This window comes from Pocillopora damicornis, chromosome 10, assembly GCF_964200805.1.
Source record: "Pocillopora damicornis chromosome 10, jaPocDami1.2, whole genome shotgun sequence".
Classification (NCBI taxonomy): domain Eukaryota; kingdom Metazoa; phylum Cnidaria; class Anthozoa; order Scleractinia; family Pocilloporidae; genus Pocillopora; species Pocillopora damicornis.
This window is the reverse complement of record NC_142679.1, coordinates 23,183,377-23,204,619: the sequence shown is the minus strand read 5'-3', so window position 1 is coordinate 23,204,619 and position 21,243 is coordinate 23,183,377. Positions and strand designations below refer to the sequence as shown.

At 37.4% G+C, this 21,243-nt stretch overlaps 2 protein-coding genes across 8 annotated transcripts in view; one reads left to right on the top strand and one right to left on the bottom strand.

Annotated features, from left to right (window-relative positions):
* The first annotated feature begins 645 nt into the window (after positions 1-645).
* Positions 646-21,243, top strand: part of LOC113671407 (transient receptor potential cation channel subfamily A member 1) — a 26,065-nt gene continuing 5,467 nt past the window's right edge. The window contains exons 1-30 of one of the 5 annotated variants that reach the window (XM_027187590.2): positions 646-798; positions 1,514-1,808; positions 4,951-5,107; positions 5,524-5,708; positions 5,957-6,064; positions 6,336-6,444; positions 6,582-6,679; positions 6,855-6,902; positions 7,632-7,756; positions 8,134-8,182; positions 8,525-8,722; positions 8,990-9,073; positions 9,422-9,504; positions 9,900-10,061; positions 10,260-10,371; positions 10,863-11,032; positions 11,145-11,229; positions 11,904-11,963; positions 12,049-12,129; positions 12,561-12,631; positions 12,885-12,987; positions 13,385-13,483; positions 13,593-13,762; positions 14,489-14,549; positions 14,831-14,899; positions 15,183-15,356; positions 15,662-15,730; positions 16,172-16,291; positions 16,403-16,518; positions 16,826-17,131. In XM_027187590.2, the coding sequence (XP_027043391.2) occupies positions 1,614-1,808; positions 4,951-5,107; positions 5,524-5,708; positions 5,957-6,064; positions 6,336-6,444; positions 6,582-6,679; positions 6,855-6,902; positions 7,632-7,756; positions 8,134-8,182; positions 8,525-8,722; positions 8,990-9,073; positions 9,422-9,504; positions 9,900-10,061; positions 10,260-10,371; positions 10,863-11,032; positions 11,145-11,229; positions 11,904-11,963; positions 12,049-12,129; positions 12,561-12,631; positions 12,885-12,987; positions 13,385-13,483; positions 13,593-13,762; positions 14,489-14,549; positions 14,831-14,899; positions 15,183-15,356; positions 15,662-15,730; positions 16,172-16,291; positions 16,403-16,518; positions 16,826-16,943 (3,279 nt within the window). In that variant the 5' untranslated portion in view covers positions 646-798; positions 1,514-1,613 and the 3' untranslated portion in view covers positions 16,944-17,131. Of the gene's footprint in view, positions 799-1,175; positions 1,255-1,513; positions 1,809-4,950; positions 5,304-5,523; positions 5,709-5,956; positions 6,065-6,335; positions 6,445-6,581; positions 6,680-6,854; positions 6,903-7,631; positions 7,757-8,133; positions 8,183-8,524; positions 8,723-8,989; positions 9,074-9,421; positions 9,505-9,899; positions 10,062-10,259; positions 10,372-10,862; positions 11,033-11,144; positions 11,230-11,903; positions 11,964-12,048; positions 12,130-12,560; positions 12,632-12,884; positions 12,988-13,384; positions 13,484-13,592; positions 13,763-14,488; positions 14,550-14,830; positions 14,900-15,182; positions 15,357-15,661; positions 15,731-16,171; positions 16,292-16,402; positions 16,519-16,825; positions 17,132-21,243 lie in introns of those variants that run through there. The other 4 variants (XM_027187591.2, XM_089185524.1, XM_089185525.1 and 1 more) reach the window with 4 other exon arrangements.
* The window catches only part of LOC113671409 (cilia- and flagella-associated protein 337), a 19,639-nt gene continuing 16,543 nt past the window's right edge, over positions 18,148-21,243 (bottom strand). For all 3 annotated transcript variants that reach the window (XM_027187594.2, XM_089185520.1, XM_089185519.1), the window contains 4 exons: positions 20,954-21,092; positions 20,267-20,432; positions 19,612-19,764; positions 18,148-19,125 (listed from right to left, as the gene is read on the bottom strand). In XM_027187594.2, coding sequence (XP_027043395.2) covers positions 18,916-19,125; positions 19,612-19,764; positions 20,267-20,432; positions 20,954-21,092 — 668 coding nt within the window. In that variant the 3' untranslated portion in view covers positions 18,148-18,915. The remainder of the gene's footprint in view (positions 19,126-19,611; positions 19,765-20,266; positions 20,433-20,953; positions 21,093-21,243) is intronic.

Below are 21,243 nucleotides of genomic sequence, written 5' to 3'. Positions count from 1 at the left end.
TTATCGGTATTGTGACGTGGATGGTGGATGTGCAAAAAAAGTCATTACTATTTGATATCCACCTCCATAATAGGTTTGACGAAAATACCTCGAAGTCAGCTGAGACACATATTTGAAACTTGAAATTGAAAACGTTTAAAAACAAAATAAAACACAGATTTACATTCTGGATAGAAATTGATTCTGTGAGGGTGTGTAGAACCCAGCTCTCTTTTCAGTTCAATTCTTATCCTTGAGTTGGCAACAGAATTTTCTGACTGCAACAAAAGCAAGGTTAGGTATTATTCAAAATAACTCGTCAATCCTTTAGGAAATACTGAGTGCACATAACTTCTACGGAAAACTTACATAAATTATTCCGTTTTTGACTGATTCAACACAAACAGCAATTAATTAACAGCGATAAGTGGTACAATAGATAAGTCACAATGCCGGCTAGAACCTTCATTTTGTGGCATACCTGTCGGGGTATTGTATGATAAAAGATCAGTTTATTTTAGGAAATGAGATGTGAATGACCAAGCATTTTTCGCGACATGTCCACGAAAGTGAATGTTTGCTTTTAATTGAGTAGATAGTGCTTAAATTTTATTGGTTGGTGCGGGCATCACAAATAGCGTTCATTTTAAAAGTCAAACCAGGGATTAAAAAAATCCATTAACTTTGCCATAGCTTGACGGAAACATACTTTAGAAAAGAAAAGAGAGGATTTCCTCTGAGGATATCTTAAACTCGCTAGTGAGAGCTGTGTTTTTGTTTTCCTAATACACAGACCGCACCTGAGGCCATAATATTAAGGTAGGTCGGTATTTATCATTAAAAAGTACGTTAGATTCCATATCTTGCAAATCAGCGCTACTCGACGTGACAGGTGTGATGAAAAAAAAATATGTAATTTTTAAGATTCCCACTTGGCTTGGAACACTTCGATTAATCAACAAAATAATAATTTTCACGAAAGTTGAATTCTATATGCTCATGAAAGGCTACTAGAGATCTTGAACAGTCTTAAAGGACATTATGCCAATGGAAAAGACAAACGGCATTTATTGTTCAAAAGAAGTCATTTTTCTCATCAATAAAGCCTGTATATAGTACCTGATAAATTATTTGAGAAACGGAAATAAGTTTCGATGAGAAACGGAAATAAGATCAATATCTTAGACACGCGGGCCATTTTCTTGATTTTGATGAAGCGATGTTTGATGTGCGGTTCGTTTTCGTCAACGCAATACGGTACGTGCAGCAAAATAGGTAAATAATACCTTCTGTTTCAAATTTTATGAGCCGAGGGGAATGCTTTTAAAACCATCACTCTCACAAAAAAAGTAATTAGTTTTGAAATTCTGAAGTTTTATTACAAACTGATTTCTGTAGAATCATTAAAAGTAAGTAATTTCTGAGATCAGTCCCAATTGTTATGGAAATTGAGGTGAACTTATAATTCAAATTATGGCACCCCTGCTCTCACAGACAATTTCCACAGTAATTTTAATTCTTCTTTATTTGTAAGCCTCATGGACCAACCACAGGCCGCAAAATAACTCGTGACGTTTGCAAAACAAAGCTTGGTCCGATAATTTATCTCCCGGGCGGACATTACCAACGGCAAAATGATAGAAGATCCGGAGTACATTAAATTGGAAGGACTGATCACGGATGATCAAGACATGTCTCTGCGCAAATCCCTTCTAAGTGGAAGAACTTCGCGAAGAATATCTGATAATTCAACGAACGAAAATTCTCTTCAGCAAAGCATTGATGAAACTGTGGAGCGAAACCCATGCAAGCGGATCAGCCTACATCAGGTAATGAATTGACTTTAACTTTAAATGTCTAGATGTCAGGGGGATTCAAGAAATCAGTTTCAATAAAAGTTTGGAAATGCACGTTTGCTAACAAATACATAATCTCTATGAGGGAGGAAAAATGATGTTACTTGATAATAAAAAGATTTTTCTTAATTACATACGCTGAAAATTAAAATGTAGTTATTTTATGTGTTTGTTACTCAAAACCCTTCTTGTCAAAATGTTTAAAAATTTCAGCCATTACAATATCTAGGAGTCTTCGATTTGTTTTTTTCATCTCAGAGCAATTAAATATAGGGCATGTGAAATCACTTTCCATCGATTGCGGTGCACACATGAGTGACAACGCCAAAAACAGACAGCCCCACTCAAGTGCATTTATTACATTATAAAAATGACAATACTCTCGATGGGAATATCAAATAATTTTGTTATCGACAAGCGCTCTTTGAGTGCGATAGGTGCTTGTTTTGACTTCGAAGTCAGAAAACCCACAAAGACAACAGTTGGTAATTTCTGTAACTGTCTTTAACAACAGCAAAAAAAGCACCCTATTAAATTCAAATGCTATCAGCTAGAAAGGCACTACCTTTACAACTTATCTCAAATTAATTGTGTGCTATTCAAGGGGTTCTTTGTCTCAGTATGATTCAGCTTTCAAAAGAGTGTTATCCTCTGGCGACAGCTGCATCTTAGCATGTGAAGGATCCCTATGGCCTACGAAAGTCTAACACATTTTACAATGCATGTCATCAGTACATCTTTTAATGGCAACATATATTTTTGTTTTATATATGTTACTTACTTAAAAAAGGAATGAATGGTATAATTGTCACCTTTTCAATTTCACCGAAATTATTTTTATAATCGCCAGGAGTGAGGTTGCCAAAATGTAATAAATTTCATATTTGATGAGGATTTTTCTTTAGACAATGGTAAAGAAGAAGATTCAAACGCGTTTGTTAGAGATTGCATTTGAGAGAAAATAGACAATTGTTCATCACAAATGAGGCTAGAATGTAAGACTGACTACTGTAAGAGATTTTCCATCCAATTTACTATATTTCCTATTCAATTTATTTCAAAAGACATGGATTCTGAGGCCACTGTTCAACATAAATCTCTGGCCTGTTGAAATGAATCAAATTGATACTCAGTTAGGCACTAAGGTCTCTTCGCGGGTTTCTTGACTTAATCATATTAAAACAAACAACAACATGATCCAGATTTCCTAATTAATACACGATTATTGTGCTGAAACACAATAACATTTAGTATTTTTTCCCTGATTGATAGTTGCAAATTTTGATGGTTATCCGGCGGCTCGCTTGTTGTTAATCAGGAAGATGAACTCATTTCGGCAGCTAAGGAAACTCATTAAGTTATGCATGAGCTCCGAAATCATAAAAGGCGCACTTTGTTGGAGACCTTTGATTCTCATAAAAAATGCTTTTGCACCATCTATTTCATTGAATATGGTTGAACCTGCTGTCGTCGTAATTTTTTAAATGTCTCATGCAACTTATTTAATTAACTCTTTATTGATTTGCAATATTGTCGATGGAAGTGTATAAGGGACCATCTGACTCAAAATTGAACATTGTAAACGAATTTTCCTTGTTGCAAAGGATGCATGATCTTCCGAACTCAGGCCTCGAGTTTAGAGCCACTTAAAGGAATTGAAGACTTGAGTAAGAGAAATGAGACTACGTGGACATCAACAAGCCTCCACCTTTCTTAAATTCAGCTGTAAATGACTTAAAACTGACAGAGGATTGTTTTAAAATTATAAAGAGCTGGTATTTTATCACTACCAGTATAAAATGAAATAGCTTTTTAATTGTTAACACTCTCCCACCGACGCAGCACCATAGTTTCTATACAAAATTACCCCCTTTTTTCAATTTTTAAGTTTTAGATGGAAATAAAAGATGGATTCCGGTAGAGATATCACTAGTCTGACTTTGTGTGACTGAGGAATCCATTTTTCCATATGATTATCTTGTTTCTCTACTCAATGAAAAATCTTAAATTTTGCGTCGTCATTTCCCATGCAAGTTAATTTATTTACTGTTGATAAATTTCGTTCAGGTACTTTATTTTTAGCGACCTGTCATCATGCGCCCAGGTACTTAAAATTGTAAACATCTTTTTTTGTTGAGCTTAACCTTTTTAATTTAAAGAAAGTGACTAATTTTGAGCAAGACATAAATCCTGTGAAGTTCACGTTTCATTCGATTATACCAGTTGACAATAGGAAAACTCCTGACGGTTAGAATTTTGATATTCACTTTGCCATTTGGTCTTAATTCAATGTAATTTTTTCATATAATAAAATGATCTGGACTGCTATTTGGACTAAATAAGAGCAAGCAAATTTTTAAAAGAGTGAAATAGTTGCTCAAGCCCGTAGAGTGAGGGAAGGTAATTTGAAATCTTCGAAAAATTTGCAACTGTTTATGTATTCCAAATTGCATCATAAAGCTATCTATGTATATTTTAACTTTGTTCTACACTGTTTGCGATGAAAAAAAATGGACAAATAACGTTATGCGGGTATATCGTTTAATGTTTTGGAAAAGAAAGCTCTTCTTCAAAATACAAATATTATCAATTTCGTCTTAGCTGAAAAAAGGAAATTCAAATGAAAATTCCATTTTAGCAGACCATGTTTTTCGTGTTATATTGAGGCAACAAGAATTGCAGACCTACCCTTGACTTTTATTTATTATATTAGGGAAATTTTCCGCAATGATATTGTGTACCTCATGAAACACGATTCAATTTCCTATTTCACTGATTATAACTTCCTTTCCAATGCCCCTCGAGGAATAACTCCAGCTGAACCTATTAGAGAAATCACCTCATGATAATTAAGTGTGGTTAAAAATAACGTTATTCCCGACCAATCAGAGCTTCTTTTTGATCACTTGAGCTAAAAGAGGGTTTAAGGAGGAAGCAAATGATGAATCACATCATGTGACCAGTAAAATGTTATTTGGCTGGTTGCACTGACTATTTTAGCTTTGTGGCTTCAAACTGTCTCCGCTAGATATTTAGCCTTGAATTAAATATCAATAAATTTAAAATTAACCGTCACTTACGTTGATATCAAAGTGCGTTATTGTGATAATCCTAGGCATGCAGAGATGGCCTGGCTACTGTAGTTGAGAGGCTGATCAGAGTAAATCCTTCGGTTTGTAATGAATACGACAAAGATGGAATGGCACCTCTTCATCATGCGGCTAGAGGAAACTTCGTACAGATTATGAAATTGCTTCTTAAAGCTGGAGCTGGTGAGGGATAAGTTTTAAGCATCAATGCGCTGATGCCAAAATGCAAGTTTGTACTAAAGTGAGCTCACTGTAACCGGGTCCCAAACAATGTTGAAATTTTGGTGCAAGGTTGCAGTCACGGTGGAGGGGGAGGTAGAGCGAACGGCAAAAAACTACGACGGTCGGTTTCCAAAAAGAGTCAACTTGTTTAAATAAGGTACTATTCCGTCAGCTCTGCGTGTCACAAAAAATCGTAACTTTTTGGTTGAAAATCGGAAATGGAAACTTTTCCCTTGAACTACGCAGTAGCGCCGCAACAGTCTCAGAATCTCCTTCGTTTAAAAAGGTATATTGGTCAATATTGACTTGTTCTTGTACAACCAGCTACTGTCTGCGAAAAGGAGACATGAAACTAATCATGTGACTTCTTCATACAGATATTGACATCCCGGCCACTAAGAATTGTATGTACGTGACACCGCTAATATGTGCTAGCAAGTTTGACTCGTTCGATGCTTGCCGAGTTCTCATTCAAAATGGCGCCCAAATAACGAAGAAAACCTGCAACGGTCAGTCACCTTTGCATTATGCTGCACGGAAAGGACATACACGTGTTCTTGAGGTAAACAGCCATAGCATGTTAAGTAGATTAAAAGTAAAATCAGTATTTAAAATAGTTATAAAAAAATAGTAAATTAAATGAAAATGAGGGAATGAGAACAAGTGAGCCAAAAGGCAACGTCAAGGATGGAAAAACAACCCATCTTTTCCATTACCGGTGTTAAGTCAGGGTGATTACAATGACAAAAAACATATAGAAAAGTTGCACAGTTATTTTAAGAGGGTTTTCTTCTTACTTGGATTATTCAGGTTCTGCTAAATGAAGGAGGAGCTGACGTAGACCATGAAGATAACGACAAAGCCACTCCACTGCACACTGCAGCACAGGCTGGCCAGATTGAAGTCATTAGGAAACTGGTGAGGGTTGAAATTTATCCCAATCATTTATTAAAAAGTGCATTTTTCTAGAGAAAATTGACTTTACTGGCCAAAGTTTAAGAATTATTTACTGCGTTCAAGCCCATTGAAACCTCAAGGTTCAAACGCGGCAGTTTTTTCTCGGGTGAGAGGGCGACTGCAGTAAACACTGGAGAGAAATGCTATTCAGCACATCTCAGTCGTCTCTCTTTGGTTTGACAGTACAATATACGATTTCTGATCTGGTTCCCTGAACCTTGTTACTTCTTAGGTGTTCTACGGAGCAGACGTGGCTCGTAGGGACAATGACGGGTACACACCGCTACACCTTGCGGCACGTGAAGGTCACGTGGATTCCTTCAAGGAGATCCTCAAAAAAGGTAACATTTCACAAAGTCGAATGTGAAAGGAAACGATGTGGAGTAGATCTGAAAATGGATTTTATCAAATTCAGTCGGGCACTACCCTAACATGCTGCGAAAATCAAAATATTGTAGAGAGTATTTTTTCTCCCCAGCCAAAAGTGGTGGTTTGTCTACAAAGACACTGTTAAACAGTCCTGATTGTTACGGAAACGTCTGCTTGCATCTAGCGATAAAACATGGACACAGAGAGGTCGGTACAGATAATTGTCACTCTAACTTAATTTTAGAAATTGATTAGAACAATTACTCGTCAGAAAACAAATTACCTATGACCAATTAGATTTGTTTTCAGAGGGCAGCAGTTTAATCATGATTTTTACCCCTTCTTTGCTTATAGAACTTGATATACATTTGATTTTCTGCAGATCGTGGAGTTATGTTTGGGGTCTGGGGCTGACATAAGTACAGCACAGGTAGAAATGTACATAATTGTAATAATAACTTATTCCATATTTAGCATGGCCTTTTCCAAGCGTTCAATAACAGTGGTCCATAACAGCTCGATAGAACCAACATGGGAAATTGTTATATACCTAGACTTTCACAAAACAAAACAAGCACTGTGATTGGTTGATTCTTGGTCACTTGCCCTTGGTTCAATTCAAGTGTATCCTGACAGGGATACAATTGCGTAGTTGTCGCCCGCGCGCCAAATACAACAGCATGTTTTTGCCATATGATTGTTTAAGAGAAAGTCTAAATATATGACAAAGTACTTAATGGTTGGTCCTCTGGGAAACTGGTCAGTTTTGTTTTCCCGAGAGTCCTGATGTTTCCTGAGACAAAGTAGAGGAAAACAGAACCAACTGTTTCCCTCGAGACCATACATAAAGTGTATGATGGTGAAAGGAAACAAACGTTAATGTTTGTTAATTCAACGCCTGGAGAGAGGCCGTATTTAATAACAATACCATAAATTTGGAAATTACCTTTGGTGAACTTAACGAGATCATCTGTAAAACATTTTTGAGAAATTTCAACCTAAAACACAGACGAGGAAGATAAAAAATTTAAAAAAGAAAACAACTTCTCAGCGCACAAAAAACTTTCATTTGAAAAGATAAATCCTTTTTTGGATCATAGATGACTACCGAAATTGTTTTGCAGCTGAGACTCTGATTGTTTCATACAATTTGTTTTAGGAGGATTTTTCCACTCCGATCCACTTAGCTTGTAGTCATGGAGACCTGGAAATTACAAAGCTGTTGGTTCAACAAGGTGCTAAGATTGAAAGTGAAGACGGTAACGGCTTAACACCTTTGTTGAGGTAATGAAAAGATCTCTCTGTCCTTTCCCTGAGTTAGTGCATGGATTAATCGAAAGTGGCCCAATTCCTAATTGGTTGCTTGACCAGGATCAAATTCAACTTTGTTCTCAGTTTTTTCTCTTCTTCGCTCGAAGGGGCGGGAAGAAGAGAGAGCCTGAGAAAGAGTTTCAGCGGATCTGGTCCCTGCTATTCTTTATTTAGGAATATACCTCGGTTAAATTAAGTGCATTACGAGACTGACAACTGCTAACATTCGTGCGAAGTTGTACTCTTGGTGGCTGGGTTTTCTTGATGCATAAAACATTGTAAGCCTTACACCATTTTATCCCCGTTTTCCACACACGTATTCACTATATTAATTATTACTTTCTCTTCAGGGCTTCACTTGGAGGGCACGTCCCAATCATCGAATTTCTTCTTGCACAAGTATCAAAGTGTTATTATTGTTAATGATATCCTAGCTCACTGATAACTACTACCCAGTAACAGTTTGTTCCAAGCTTTTTAATGATCCTCTTGGAATTTTGAACATTTATTTTGACAACCGAACCATGAGTTTCTCTGGTTTTTACTTCATTTCGCTTATAAATTTCCTGAATCTCCCGGTACTTCACTCATCTGACCGAAACTAAGAGCACTCGCAACTAGATCACTCGTAACGTTTTCTTGTTCTGTGGTCATATTTCTTATAGTTATTTTGAATTTTGATACATGAATGGTCACTCTTACTCATACATTTGTGCCATTTTAACCTTTTGCTGCTGATAGGGAGCTAGGCTCTATCCAGTCGCAGATAGTTGCACCCCTTCTCCCTTAATGTGTGCTGTGAAACGAAGCCAACACAATGCTGTCAGATATTTCTTGGAACGCGGTTTTTCGCTGAAATATAAAGACGTGAACTGGAGAACCTGCCTCCATGTAGCGGTGGCATGTGCTGATATTGAAACTGTAGACTTAATCTTAGAGGTAATTTAACTAAAACTTAAGGAAAAGGTTGTGGCTGGGATTAAATTTTTCTTCCCTTCGTAAAATAAGTTTGTTTAAAAGGGGAAAAACCAGCCATAAAATGATGCAGTAAAGGTTACTGAATCGATCACAAACACTACAGGTCCATCACTATTTCCCTCTGAATCCATATTTTTTGCTAGGTCCACGTTAAACCTCTGGCTTCAAAAAGAGCATAATGCAGCATCATATTTAAAGGCGGTGAAACTTAAACGCTTTTTTTTTCAGAATGGAGGTCATAGCCTTTTGGAGAGCAAAGATCAGTATGGGAAGACAGCAATACATTATGCTGCCGCCACCTGTAATGTTGATGTAAGTATTATGTAAAGCACAAAAAATCAAGATTTAAGAGGTCTCTTTACGGGTCACAAAGCAGGTGGAGGTGCAAACCACCTTTTTCCAGCGAGAATCAGTGTTGTTTAATGGTTACCTCCCAATTTTCCTCAGGTAATATCCCATTCCAGCGACAGCAGTACTCTGCCTATTTTCAATCAGATATTATATTCACCTCTATCTCAAATGAAGCCCGTCACACTCTGGTGTCACATGACACTGACATCAAAGTCTTCGGTTAACCTAGATTCAGTCATGTCTTAATAGCAAGACGTACACTGGTGAGAACACTAATTGCACGTGACATATTCCTTTCACATTTTATAGATAATCAACCGTCTGATCCTTGTGGGAGCTGATGTCAGGGCAAAAGACAACGAAGAAAGAATAGCTCTTCATTTTGCTGCAGAGTATGCATTGACAAGTCCTTTACCGATTTCATACGCAATTAGATACTTTTTAAGTAAATTTACTCTTCAACTTGACATCCAAGGAAAATAAAATAGCTTCATTATGCGCAATAAAATGTAACAGCCCGTTTATTTCAAAGCAAAAAGGTTTCGTTCACACATTTGGCTCACTACAAGTCTAAGGAATTGCTCATACATTGTAGGCGCCAAACATTGGAAATCGGAATTGCATTTCTTGTCGGTTTTTTATTCATATTGAGACAGTTAAGGAAATAGATTTAGTGTTTATAAACGAAAAAATTCAAGGCAGGATTCGAAGGTTCATTTGGTGGACAGACTAAATTTAGTTAATAAAGTTTGAAAATAACGCGCTCCTTTTTTTTTTTGTTTCTTAGGGCTGGAGCTCTTTGTGCCGTGAGATCGCTTCTAAGCGCATGCCCAGAGTCTGTAAATGACATTGACTATGGATCCCGCACGCCTCTCCATTTTGCAGCAGCCGAGGGAAGAGATAAAGTAGCAACTCATTTGTTACAAAATAGTGCTGAAGTTGACTACAGGTAACTGAACATGAAATGATTATTAATGGCTGGTAATCTAATCATGCTTCTCATTTGTGTGCACCGAGTTACCAGTTATTCCTCCTTGCCACGAAAAACACTGATCATGAATTTTGGGAACAAAAATTTTGACTCGCGAAAAGAGCGAGTATCACAGTTATTGATGCTCACTGAAGATTTTCTTCCTGTTGGTTGCAGGGATGATGAACGTTTTACACCGTTGTTTCATGCTACCATATGTGGTTGCCCTGCGACAATGGATACGTTGCTGTATCATGGGGCAGATGTCAATGCTCTTGAGAAGAATCGAGTAAGTGGAAAGCAGCTAGTGTAGCTGGCTTTTTGGTACAAACAAAAACTTAAAGGACTTTGAGCCCAGTAAATTGACGTGGTAAATTATTCACATGTAAACACCATAGTCTGCCACTTGTGATGTATGAGTCAGCATGGGTCCGTTTATTCAATTTATGTAAAGTACTGAATTTTAAATTCCATGAGGGTGTTTCAATGAAAAAACGTGTCCATCAGAGCCAAAGGAGCGCTTTGCATAAGGCTCTCTAAATCGGTCATCGTAATGTTCAGTCAATACGTTGAAATCATCAGGTTTCTATTTATAGGTCAGCATCCCAACCTAATTACTTTATTACTTTTTATTATGGATGTGAAAACTTCCATTGATTGGGTTACAATAAATAAAAGCAAACATAGCCAAATCTAAAATAAACTTAACGTCGCAATTACGCTACAATTTAGAATTTTAACAAATCGTCTGAAATTGTTGTATTTTTTTCTAAATTGCAGAAGCCTCCGTTGGTATTTGCAGCATTTTTCAAACACAACAAAAATTTTCGAAAGCTCGTTCGGTTAGGAGCAGATATGACGATAGTATCAACGACAGGCTACAACTGCCTGGATGCCGCTATCAGGGCTGGGAACAGGGAAGTCTGTATGGAAATAATTCAACACGAAAAGTATGTATTATCATTAAGATATGTTTTGTGTAATTACATGATACTTGAGACACTGAGTGTTTTATTTTTCTTTGTCCACTGATTTCACACTAAACAAAAGATTCTTTCACAGGTGGCGGGAAGTCTTAAGCAACACAAAATGTGAGGGAGTATCACCCATGCGGCGACTCATTGAACGGTTTCCAGATGTCGCTAAAGTACGTTTGTTTATCATTAGCCTTTGAACCCCTAAGAGTGATTAGCATCTAATTTCTCCTTACAATATCACCTCTGAATCATACATCAAGGTCAGAAGAATGAAAGAATTGATCACTAACGAAAGAAGCTGTTGAATGTTAAACAGATTCTCTCTGTCATCTCCATAGGAAATGGATATCAAGAACAGCATGGAGAATATGCATACTGATGTTAGGGTGTGAGGGGTCAAAAGAGGGTTAAAAAGTATGACGTTTACGGCAAGGCGAAATTAGCAGGCAATAACTGTGATTTTACGCTCTTTTCCTGAATTCTCAATCAAGTCAGCAAAAATTGGCGGAAATAAGACGGCGAGAGTTCCAATTTTACCGTTTGTCGTTCCTGAAAATGTTCAAAAAGAGGGAGCTCCCCAGACGCCAATTAAACATCAACTAAATTATCATCAAACTCTTGCAGTCAAATACTCTCAGTCCATAGCACTGCACCATGACGGGGCAAAATCGTAACGAAACTGTGGCTATTCAGTATTGCATAAAATTCATGATTGCCCATCTAAATTTATTCAATGTCTACCTCCACGTGAGAAATAACTCCAAACAAGTTCCTCACCATAATGTCAATTTCACACACACATCCCAATTAAAATCTGTCTTCCTCTTTGGCATCTTATCTACAGCTTGTGCTAGACAAATGTATCGAGCATTCACCACTTCTGGACACAGATCCAAATTATACGGTAAGGGTAGAAGTAAAACACCGACTCGAACATCTAAACGTGTTAAAGGATGCCATCTGAATTTCTTCCCTTAATCTCTTCTCAGATCACCTACGACTTCAGTTTTATTTTTCCAAACTCGGATGAGGAATTTGACCTCAACCAAGAACGATATAGTGGACTAAAGGTATGATGAACGAAAGAATTGAAACAAATAACATTTATCGCTTGACAACGTCTATCGATAACAAGACTGAACATTTATTCTTGCCATCGTAATACAACCAGTGGCGGATCTAGATAGCCCATGGTCCTTATTTTGGGTAAGAAAAAATAATCGCAGAAGGAAGAAAAGCCGGAAGTACAAGCGACAAAAAACCGGGCCCCCTCTTCAGCTCAAGGTCTGGATCCGCCACTGAAAACAATGAGCATCATCGCAACCGAATCCATGTAATAACAACAAAAAATGTAAAACAACCGCACACTCGTCAAGAAAACATCAGCATCGTAAGTAGAGCATATACATGTGTACCAAGAGGATATAAACTGTTTATAATCTCTTGTGTGTACTCTAGATAGCCCATGGTCCTAATTTTTGTCACATTGGTTCTTTCGTAGACAATGTTGGATTCTGGCCGTGAAGAACTTTTGTTTCATCCTCTCACCAGGGAGCTGGTACGAATGAAATGGTATGTAGGATGATACTGCCTAGCAATGATGACCTTTTCCGCTTATACTCGCTTTCTTAGTAAACATACCTTTGTTTAAAGGAGTATGATATGAAATGTAGGGAGAATTGAACAAAACGATTGAAATTTGAAAAAATTAAATTATGAAACTGCAATGCAGACACTTTTTTTACGGTGACATTAGAAGATTTGTCTCGCGACAAATCCACATTAGTTTTTTTGTATCTCATTTCTTTTCTTTGTTTTCAAACAGGCGACGTATTGGTCTGACTGTGTTTCTCATGGGAGCAATCTTTTATTTAACGTTCCTGTCCGTATTTTCTCTCTACCTTTACTGCAAAAGCGATATTTCTAAGGTTAGTTTAACATCAATCGCAATCAATCTTGTACCCAGATCTTGCTTTAACTTCAATGTGAAAGCCTAAGGGTTGCCTTCTTATCTGGGTTCCACCGAGTTCCATCCTTTACTTTCTTGTGTTTGTTTGTTTGTTATGAGAAAAATTTACAATTCATGAAAGTTCACATCTTTACCAAATATGACATAATTGCATGGTACATTATCAGCTTTATTTTAATTTTGGTTCTAGAGATCTGAATCATGATATGAAATCATGTTTTTTCTCCCTCTATTACGAATAGAAATATGTCATAAACTAAATTCCTCGGGATACAATCGACGAGCTTAAATTATGAAATAATAATAAAAGCAAGAACAGAATTCATCTCACAACGCAGAATATAATTCTTTCCCAGAAACACTGCAATGATGATTGGATTTATCCACAAGAGATATTTCTGCTTATTTTCTGTACGTCAAACCTACTTTTGGAAGCTTTCCAACTCTACAACGAGGTTCGTATGTGCGAGTTTTTACGTTTCTTTCAAGTAACAAACTTAATACTTTTGAATAACGCTTGAACTAGTTGAAGATAATTTTTCATGGTCAACTATTTTTTCTTAGCGCTGGATGTATTTTGATTTGACCAATTTCTTGGAAGTTTCCACCTACGTGACAACAATCATAGCCGTCACTCTACCAAATGGATCCATGATTGAGCGAGACCACCGATGGGCTGTGGGGATCATAGCACTGTTAATGGCATTCTTCGCCATGCTTCTACAGCTTCAACTGTAAGTAAATAGCCAAATAAAATAGTTGGATCGCATGTTTTCCGGCTTACCTAACATAAGCGATAAATCAGAAGTGAATTTAAATGCTTCAAAGGAGAATAATCGATAATTTTCTCTTCGTGAACGCCGATTTTCAGCGGTCCTGCTTAAAGTTGTTAAAATGAGAAGAGGTCGGCTGCGATTTACAGAATGACATGAAAAGTACGATCATTGTAATCATATGGAGCCACGATTAAAAGAGTGATTTTGTGTTATCAGCTGAGTTGATTACGTAAATTGGCCACCGCAAAGAGTTGCGAAGCTGAAGTTTCGAACGTTAGTCCTTAGTCATTCGCTCTGAAGAAGGGCTAACGCTCGAAACGTCAATTTTAAAACTCTTTACGGTAAAAACCAGCCTTTTATACTCTCCCACCGACGCAGAATCACAGTTTCTTTAGAGACTTACCCCCTTTATTTGCGACTAGAAGGGTCAGCAAGATAATTGGAAATTGGTTTCCTTTTATCTTACTAAACTAAGATAATGCCAGAAACCATAATACATCAAACTTTGACATCCACCGAAAAGGAAAGGTAAAACCAATAAATGATTTACGATTTTATCACAGACTCCTCTCCTGCGCCCATGAAAACTCCTTGCAACGAAGAAAAATTATAGAAATCAGGATTTTCACGGCATGAAATTAGGAATTATTTTAAAAAAAATACACTATTCTTGCATCCTTTCAGACTTTTTTGCTCAGGTATCTACGTCACCATGCTCTTTGAGGTCCTCAAATCCGTATTCAAGGTTTGTACCACAAACAGTGCTAAATATCTTTAATAACATTATCTTATTCCCGTAATTTCTCTTAGTCATAATGAGGCTGTTTAAGTGAAAGCAAATGAGTGTTATTTGTATCATGGCATGAACACCACCAAAATGCGCAACGCCACCAAGGCTGAAAATATTTCGTCAATGGTCTGTCAGTTAGTTAATTCATCAGATTATTCGTTAGTTGGCTCAGTCAAATCAAATGTCCTTAAATAATCATAAACACGTCACTGTTTATCTGCTGGTTTTATTTTCAGGTGATCGTTATGTTTTCCTTGCTCATTGCGGCTTATGGATTGATATTTTACTTACTCCTGGGAGATGAGGTAATAAGAATAGAATCAGTTTACTAACAACTGGGAATACATAAATGTCATATATTTGAACTGCAGATAAACACGCAAATATGAAAGCGATCTTCGCAGTAATGAACACTACTTGAGCAGTCGTAGAAATAAAGCCTGAAAAAAAAATCAGGCCTGTAAGGGATTTGAACCCATGACCTCTGCGATACCCGTGCACCGCTCAACCGAGTTTCCAATTTGAGAGATCTTCACGAGTGAGTCAGTTTAATCATAATTGTCATTATATTTTTTTGCTGTTTTCCAGTTGTCGTATACTTCCCCGTATATGTCAGTTTTGAAGGTGTTCGACATGATGGCTGGTGGAGTCGAATTCAACCATTACTTTGTGGAGAACCTGGAACTTCGCATGCCAGATCTGGCCCGCTTCATTTGTTTCACATTTATCCTCGTTATGTCCATCTCGCTAATGAACCTGTTGGTGAGTAACAACTGACCTCTCGCCTCAACTTTTTTAATTGTAGTGTAGTGTTGTGTTGTTATCCATTTGTTCAAACATTCCTTCTTAAAGCTGGTTTCCAAATACATATTACTTTCAATTGATAGCTGTAAACATTTCAGGAAATATCTACTGGGAAAAAACTCTCAGACACCAAATTAGCTGAGTCAAATGTCAGTTAATATTTTAGCGATCGCAATGTTATTCCTAATTTTTTATACAGTGCCGCTTTATTTTAGTCACTTCCCCATCGGCATGTTTTCTCTGTATTTCTAATTTCTTTGCAGATTGGTTTGGCTGTTGGGGACATTGAGTCTGTACAGAAGAATGCTGAGCTCAAACGTCTGAGGACACAGGTTAGTGACCGGGTCGTCATTTTATGAGGGAAGGAGGCATTTTTATCTATTGAAACGATTTTTTGTTTAACACGTTGGCATTCTTTTTGTCCACGTATCTCTCCCAGTCATTCTGTTTACAGAGTCAACCGGCACAAGAGATAGGGCAGAAAATTATTTATTATCTACAGTATTAGTGCCGAGGTCAAAAGCGGTGAAATGTACTTTGCAGTTCTTCTCCAATCGTATACTCTGGTCTGGCTAGAGGACGATACCCCAAGAGTCAACTTCTATAGGTTACCAAGCAGAATTCTCTTTTCCCTCTACATCACATTTTGGAGAGCAAACCATCATCATCATAGAGTGACTTCCATGTATTTCTCAGATGGTGGGCGCAGAACGACAGCTCAGGGACAACTGAAAAAATGTTATCTTTAATCCAACCACAATCTTTCTCAACAGATAGAGTCACTGTCTCAATTTGAAAAAAAGCTGCCATCTAGTATGAAAGATCGCCTATATTCTCCCAAGCTGGTTCTTTGGCCAAACTCAGGATCCATGTCTTTTGTGAGGAAATTAACGGTAAGATAACGCACTACAGGTATGAAAAAAACAGCTGTCAGATGAATATAATAAAAATGAATACCTTGATTGACTGCTGACGATTCTTTTTTTGCATTTTTTACTCGTCAGTGGTCTCTGGGACTAGTAGATTACGCTCCAGTTCGAATGATGGAAAAAACTAAGCCATCCCATGAAGAAGACAAGATGAAAGAGCTTCAAGAACAACTCAAAACGCAACAAGAAAGGTGAATGATGTTTCCTTCACAAAAAACATTGCTTAATACAACTTCACATTAAGTAGTAGAAAATGGGTAAGAGTAGCAAGAATAAGCCATGGAACTCACTTCAAGGTTTTGCTAAGCGATTCAATTATGATTATTATAACGGTGTTTTTTTCCTCTTTGTTATCGATTCCAATCGTCATTTATTCAGGTAATCCATTCATTCGTCTCTTACTCAATCATTCAGTCTCTTTAATCAATGCATTCATCTTTTTTTTTCATTCACTCATCCAATCAAACTCGAATTCTCTTTTTCATCGTATTTCTACAGTCTCAATACGCTACGGACGGAGCTGCGATCTCAAAGAACGATCTTAGAGAACATTTCCATCAATATGGGAGCGAGATCCCCTGCCAGTAACAGAACAAATCTGATGGATGACTTCTGAGTCCTTATATGGATATCTGAAAGTATAAACTTTCAACAAGAAAAAACTGTTTCCTCACTCTTTAAATTAGTAACGCGAATTTGTTTATAAGTCCTTGATGAATACAGAAAACGCACTGTGACCTGAAACACATCCATTATATATACTTAAACAATTCTGGCGAAACTTTATTAAAGCAAACGGAAAAAGGTTTAGTTGCAGTTATGGCTAAAATTGCCAAAAAGTCGTTCAAGATAACTGTGAAATGATAAAAAATAAATAAATAAATAAAATATATAATAGCCAAAAAGAAATAGAAAATAAAGGACAAACGATCCTCATTGTCAGCATGGTTAATGCAGAAGACTGTAAAATGCGCCTCAGACGATCTAGCATATATTTGACTCGACAGTAAACTGTCGATAAAATCGGAAACGTTAAAAGCAAATCTGATACTGGATACTGCTTGTTACTTACATTAAAGGCCCCTGAAAAAATACGACAGATTCTATTGAGTTGCACATAGAAACAATAAAATAATGCTAAACTGACAACGAAAAGTGGAAATTCTTTGATACTCATGTAATTTTCTAGCGAGTACTGTTTGACTTCCTTAGTTTAATACTTGTACTTAACTTTATGCGTATTCTTCTTGATCTACTCACGGATATTCAACATCAGATAGGTAAAATAAAACAATCTTCGTTTTCTTTCGATAGTTTTCCATCAACCTGTTTTCAGATTGTCAAAGTTTTCATCACGAGATCCTTCCTCTCATCCTCGAAATGTCTTTTTGAGAGACTCTGTGAAGGAACTTTCCCTACTTTTCACTATGCCTCATCCACCGCTCGGCTGTTTATCAACCAGAGGCCTGGAACAGGTAATGTGATTTGCAAACGTACATGGCACTACAAGTCCACTACTGTCACTGAACAAAATTCATCGATAACAACACAAGAAGCGAACAATAATTCCATGAAGACCTAAATTCAATTGTGCTTATCGATGCTTAAGACCAAGGCAAGCAAAGAGAACTAAAAAATTTTGGTTGAATTCATTGTGAGTTTCCTGTGATCAGATCGGTCAGTTTTGTGTAGGTTACCCTGGTAACAGTGGTTATGTGATAATTGCTCCAAAGAAAAAAACAAACAAACAAACAAACAAACAAACAAAAGAAAACGAAATAACTTAGCGCTATTCTTCCACAGCCTGAGACAAAAATAACGGTTTGTAAAAAGTTAAATGCTCTATTTATTTCTTCATTTGAGACAGTCCTTTGATAGATCAGATGAACCTTCGCCTCATCTACTAGACTGAATTTTGAATAAATTCATGGAGTAGTTTTGAATCCTAATTCAACTCCTGGCATAATTGAAAAAATTTCTGCACGAACGTTCTAAATAGTATATATAGCATACAATATATATTTACAAATAAGTCCATTATCAGACAGAAATCTTTTCATATTATCATCATTTTCATAACATAAATATAGGAAGTGGTGTTGTTATAAGGCACTCGGTGTATCTAACTTCATAATAGATAATATAATTTACCGTATAAAGTATACATCCCAGGATTTGTTGCTGAAAATCAGCGAAACTATAATACACATTTACACTGTTATACTCGTAGCTGGTGCTAATTTTTATCTAATTCAATCACTTTTTTGTATTGTGCCCAGCATCAACTAAAAAATTTGATCCGACACTTTCCTTAACTCATAAACCAGCTGTTCCACAACTGAGATATAATTCATTATCGGCGCGATGACCGCATTTACTAGAACATTTGCAGAGGAGAGTTAAGCAGTCTTAAACAAGGTTCATCGGCTTATTCACGAAATATGAGACTTATCTCCAGTGGTTCTCCCTTAAGTTTCTTGAAGTATGGTCTACTACGAAACAGATTTTCTATAACTGCAATGATGCCGATCACTACAACACTAAAGCTGTTGGTCCCGAATTCTACTTGCTGCGGCCTTCCTTCAGTCCTATTCAACCAAAAACGAGAACTGCGATGTGTTTCCTGAAGCAGAATCCGCCATCGTGAGGAAGCTGTCAGATCTCTTGAGCGCTGGTAATGGCGGCAATGTACTCTGTCTGACGGCCATCCAGATAGGTTCTGCTGAAGCTCTGCTCGTCTTATGCGTCATACGGGATGTCACCGGCATGTTCTTAGGTAGCTCGTATTCTTTCGTGTCCTGTTATGAGAGGAATACATATGTAGCAATTATTGCTTTCCTTTAGTTTTGGTCTTTTGTTTCTGTTTTTTTTTGCCCCCTAGATGGATCTCCTGAAGAACAGGCGTAATTATTTGCGTTTTTCAGTCGAACGGAGACAAGCTCTTGACGAGCGAGAAGGGAGGTATCCTCCCCTTGCACGTGACACGCTCTTCGCGCCGCCTCGCCTAGAGCCTCCATTCCGTTCCATTGAAAACGCAACAGGGTTTCAGATGAAGAAAGGTTTGTAATTAAATTAAAATTGAAGGACTCGGATAAAATGGTAAAGATTTTGTTTATCTAGAGTTGTAGACATGTTAATAAACTTCTGAAAAGTAGGAGATGAAATTTGTAACATGTTAGATTCATGCACCAAGGAAAGAATATTATTTTCTGCAAATTAAGTAGTTATGCCTGTATTCCCTTTAAAAAAAACTTTTTATCAATCACATTCTTAGATCAACTTACAGGGATATGAAGCGCTTGGAAAGGAGAACAGGCGTTTCCCAATCCTCCTCCGCACATCAACTTTCGGTTTACATTACCCACGTGATCTCTTCGTGATTGCCTCGTCTCCATGCGGCGCCTAAAATCCTTGTTGTAATGATCCCCCAGGATGGACTAACAAAGACATGCATGACAAGAACAGAACAAGTTACAATTTGGCCTCAGTTGTCATCAGGGATCGCATTAGTTTGGTATCTTGGCGCTTTGGGAATTCCAAATTTCCACTGCACACCTTCATACCAGCCTCTAACAAAGACCAAAAAAGGCCTGACCTTTGTGTTACGATAATCGTTCGAAAAAACGTTTTCAAGATTCGTATAGATCAACTTAGAACAGCGCAAATATAGCCCACTACTAAACAAGAGCGTAGTAGTAGGTACGTAACTAAACTACAGAAAGTTATGGGAAGCCTCTGTTCTTTGCATCTTCAGCAAGCTGGAAAGCTCTCTGTTGGCTACAAATTGTTCGATCCTGTTCCTAATTTGTTTGTTTAATTTGATTGGTAAGTAACGTGCAATAAAAAGACAAGCTGGAAAGCTCCCGTTGAACGATTAGATCGACTTGACAACCGAGACCAGACAAAGATCGAGTGCAGTGCTAATGAACACTAACTTACCCACGACTGTGAATTCTTGGAGGATCTTTCCAACACCAAGCTGGTCATGGACCTGTAGTATTCATTTTTCCTCCAGGAGTATGGATCCTCTTCGCTTCCACCTTCACCTACCATTGCTACTTCAATGCTTGGCAAAAAGCTGCACTCGCGAAGTGTTGTGGGTGTGCTAAATGACGTAAGAGATAGAATGATTTACATTGTGATTGCGTGTAAGTCAAAACTGCAACGATATTTTGTTTTTAATAACGTAATATTAAAAACACCTTTCATCATTTCTTTACCGAGGTAAAAATTTACCATCTTTCGTATTCCATTTACAAACTTGACACTATCGACATTGCTGATCCTAGCAGTATGCAGGACGCTTGTCTCATATGAACTTTGAAATTGGCCTCGCTCACCGTAGAGTCTCCGTGACTAAATGGTAGAGCATTAGAGCGCATAACCCGAAGGTCTGAGGTTCGATTCCACACGGGGACTCAAGAGTTGTTTCTTAGTCCTACGCTTGTGAGAAAAAAAAACATCTTTCTCTACTTTTTTACCGAGCTCGAAAAAAAAGTACCATCTTTCTTATTCTAAATAAAAAATGTAACGACGCAAAAACAAATCTCAAACTCAATGTAGAATACATGACAGAGGACAATTTTTTAATCGATCCAAGATAAACCGAGAACAAGAAACACTCACCTTCTGCTTAACCGCGGCGGGTCAGAGATTGATGGACTGGTGCCTCGTTGAACTGGACTTAAACTGAGAGGGGAGGGTGAGTCACCATTTGAACCACCCATCTCGCCCAGATGACTTTTCTTCCTGTCAGTTTCCTTTACTGAAAAGACGCCAAAAAAATCTCTTAGCACATTTTATTTGTAAGATTTAACTTGCGTGGCATTTAGAAGCATATTTGACATTTCCATAGATTGTCATGTCAGCATCGCATTATTCGATTGCTGAAATTTGGTAGGGTTCGACTGCGACGA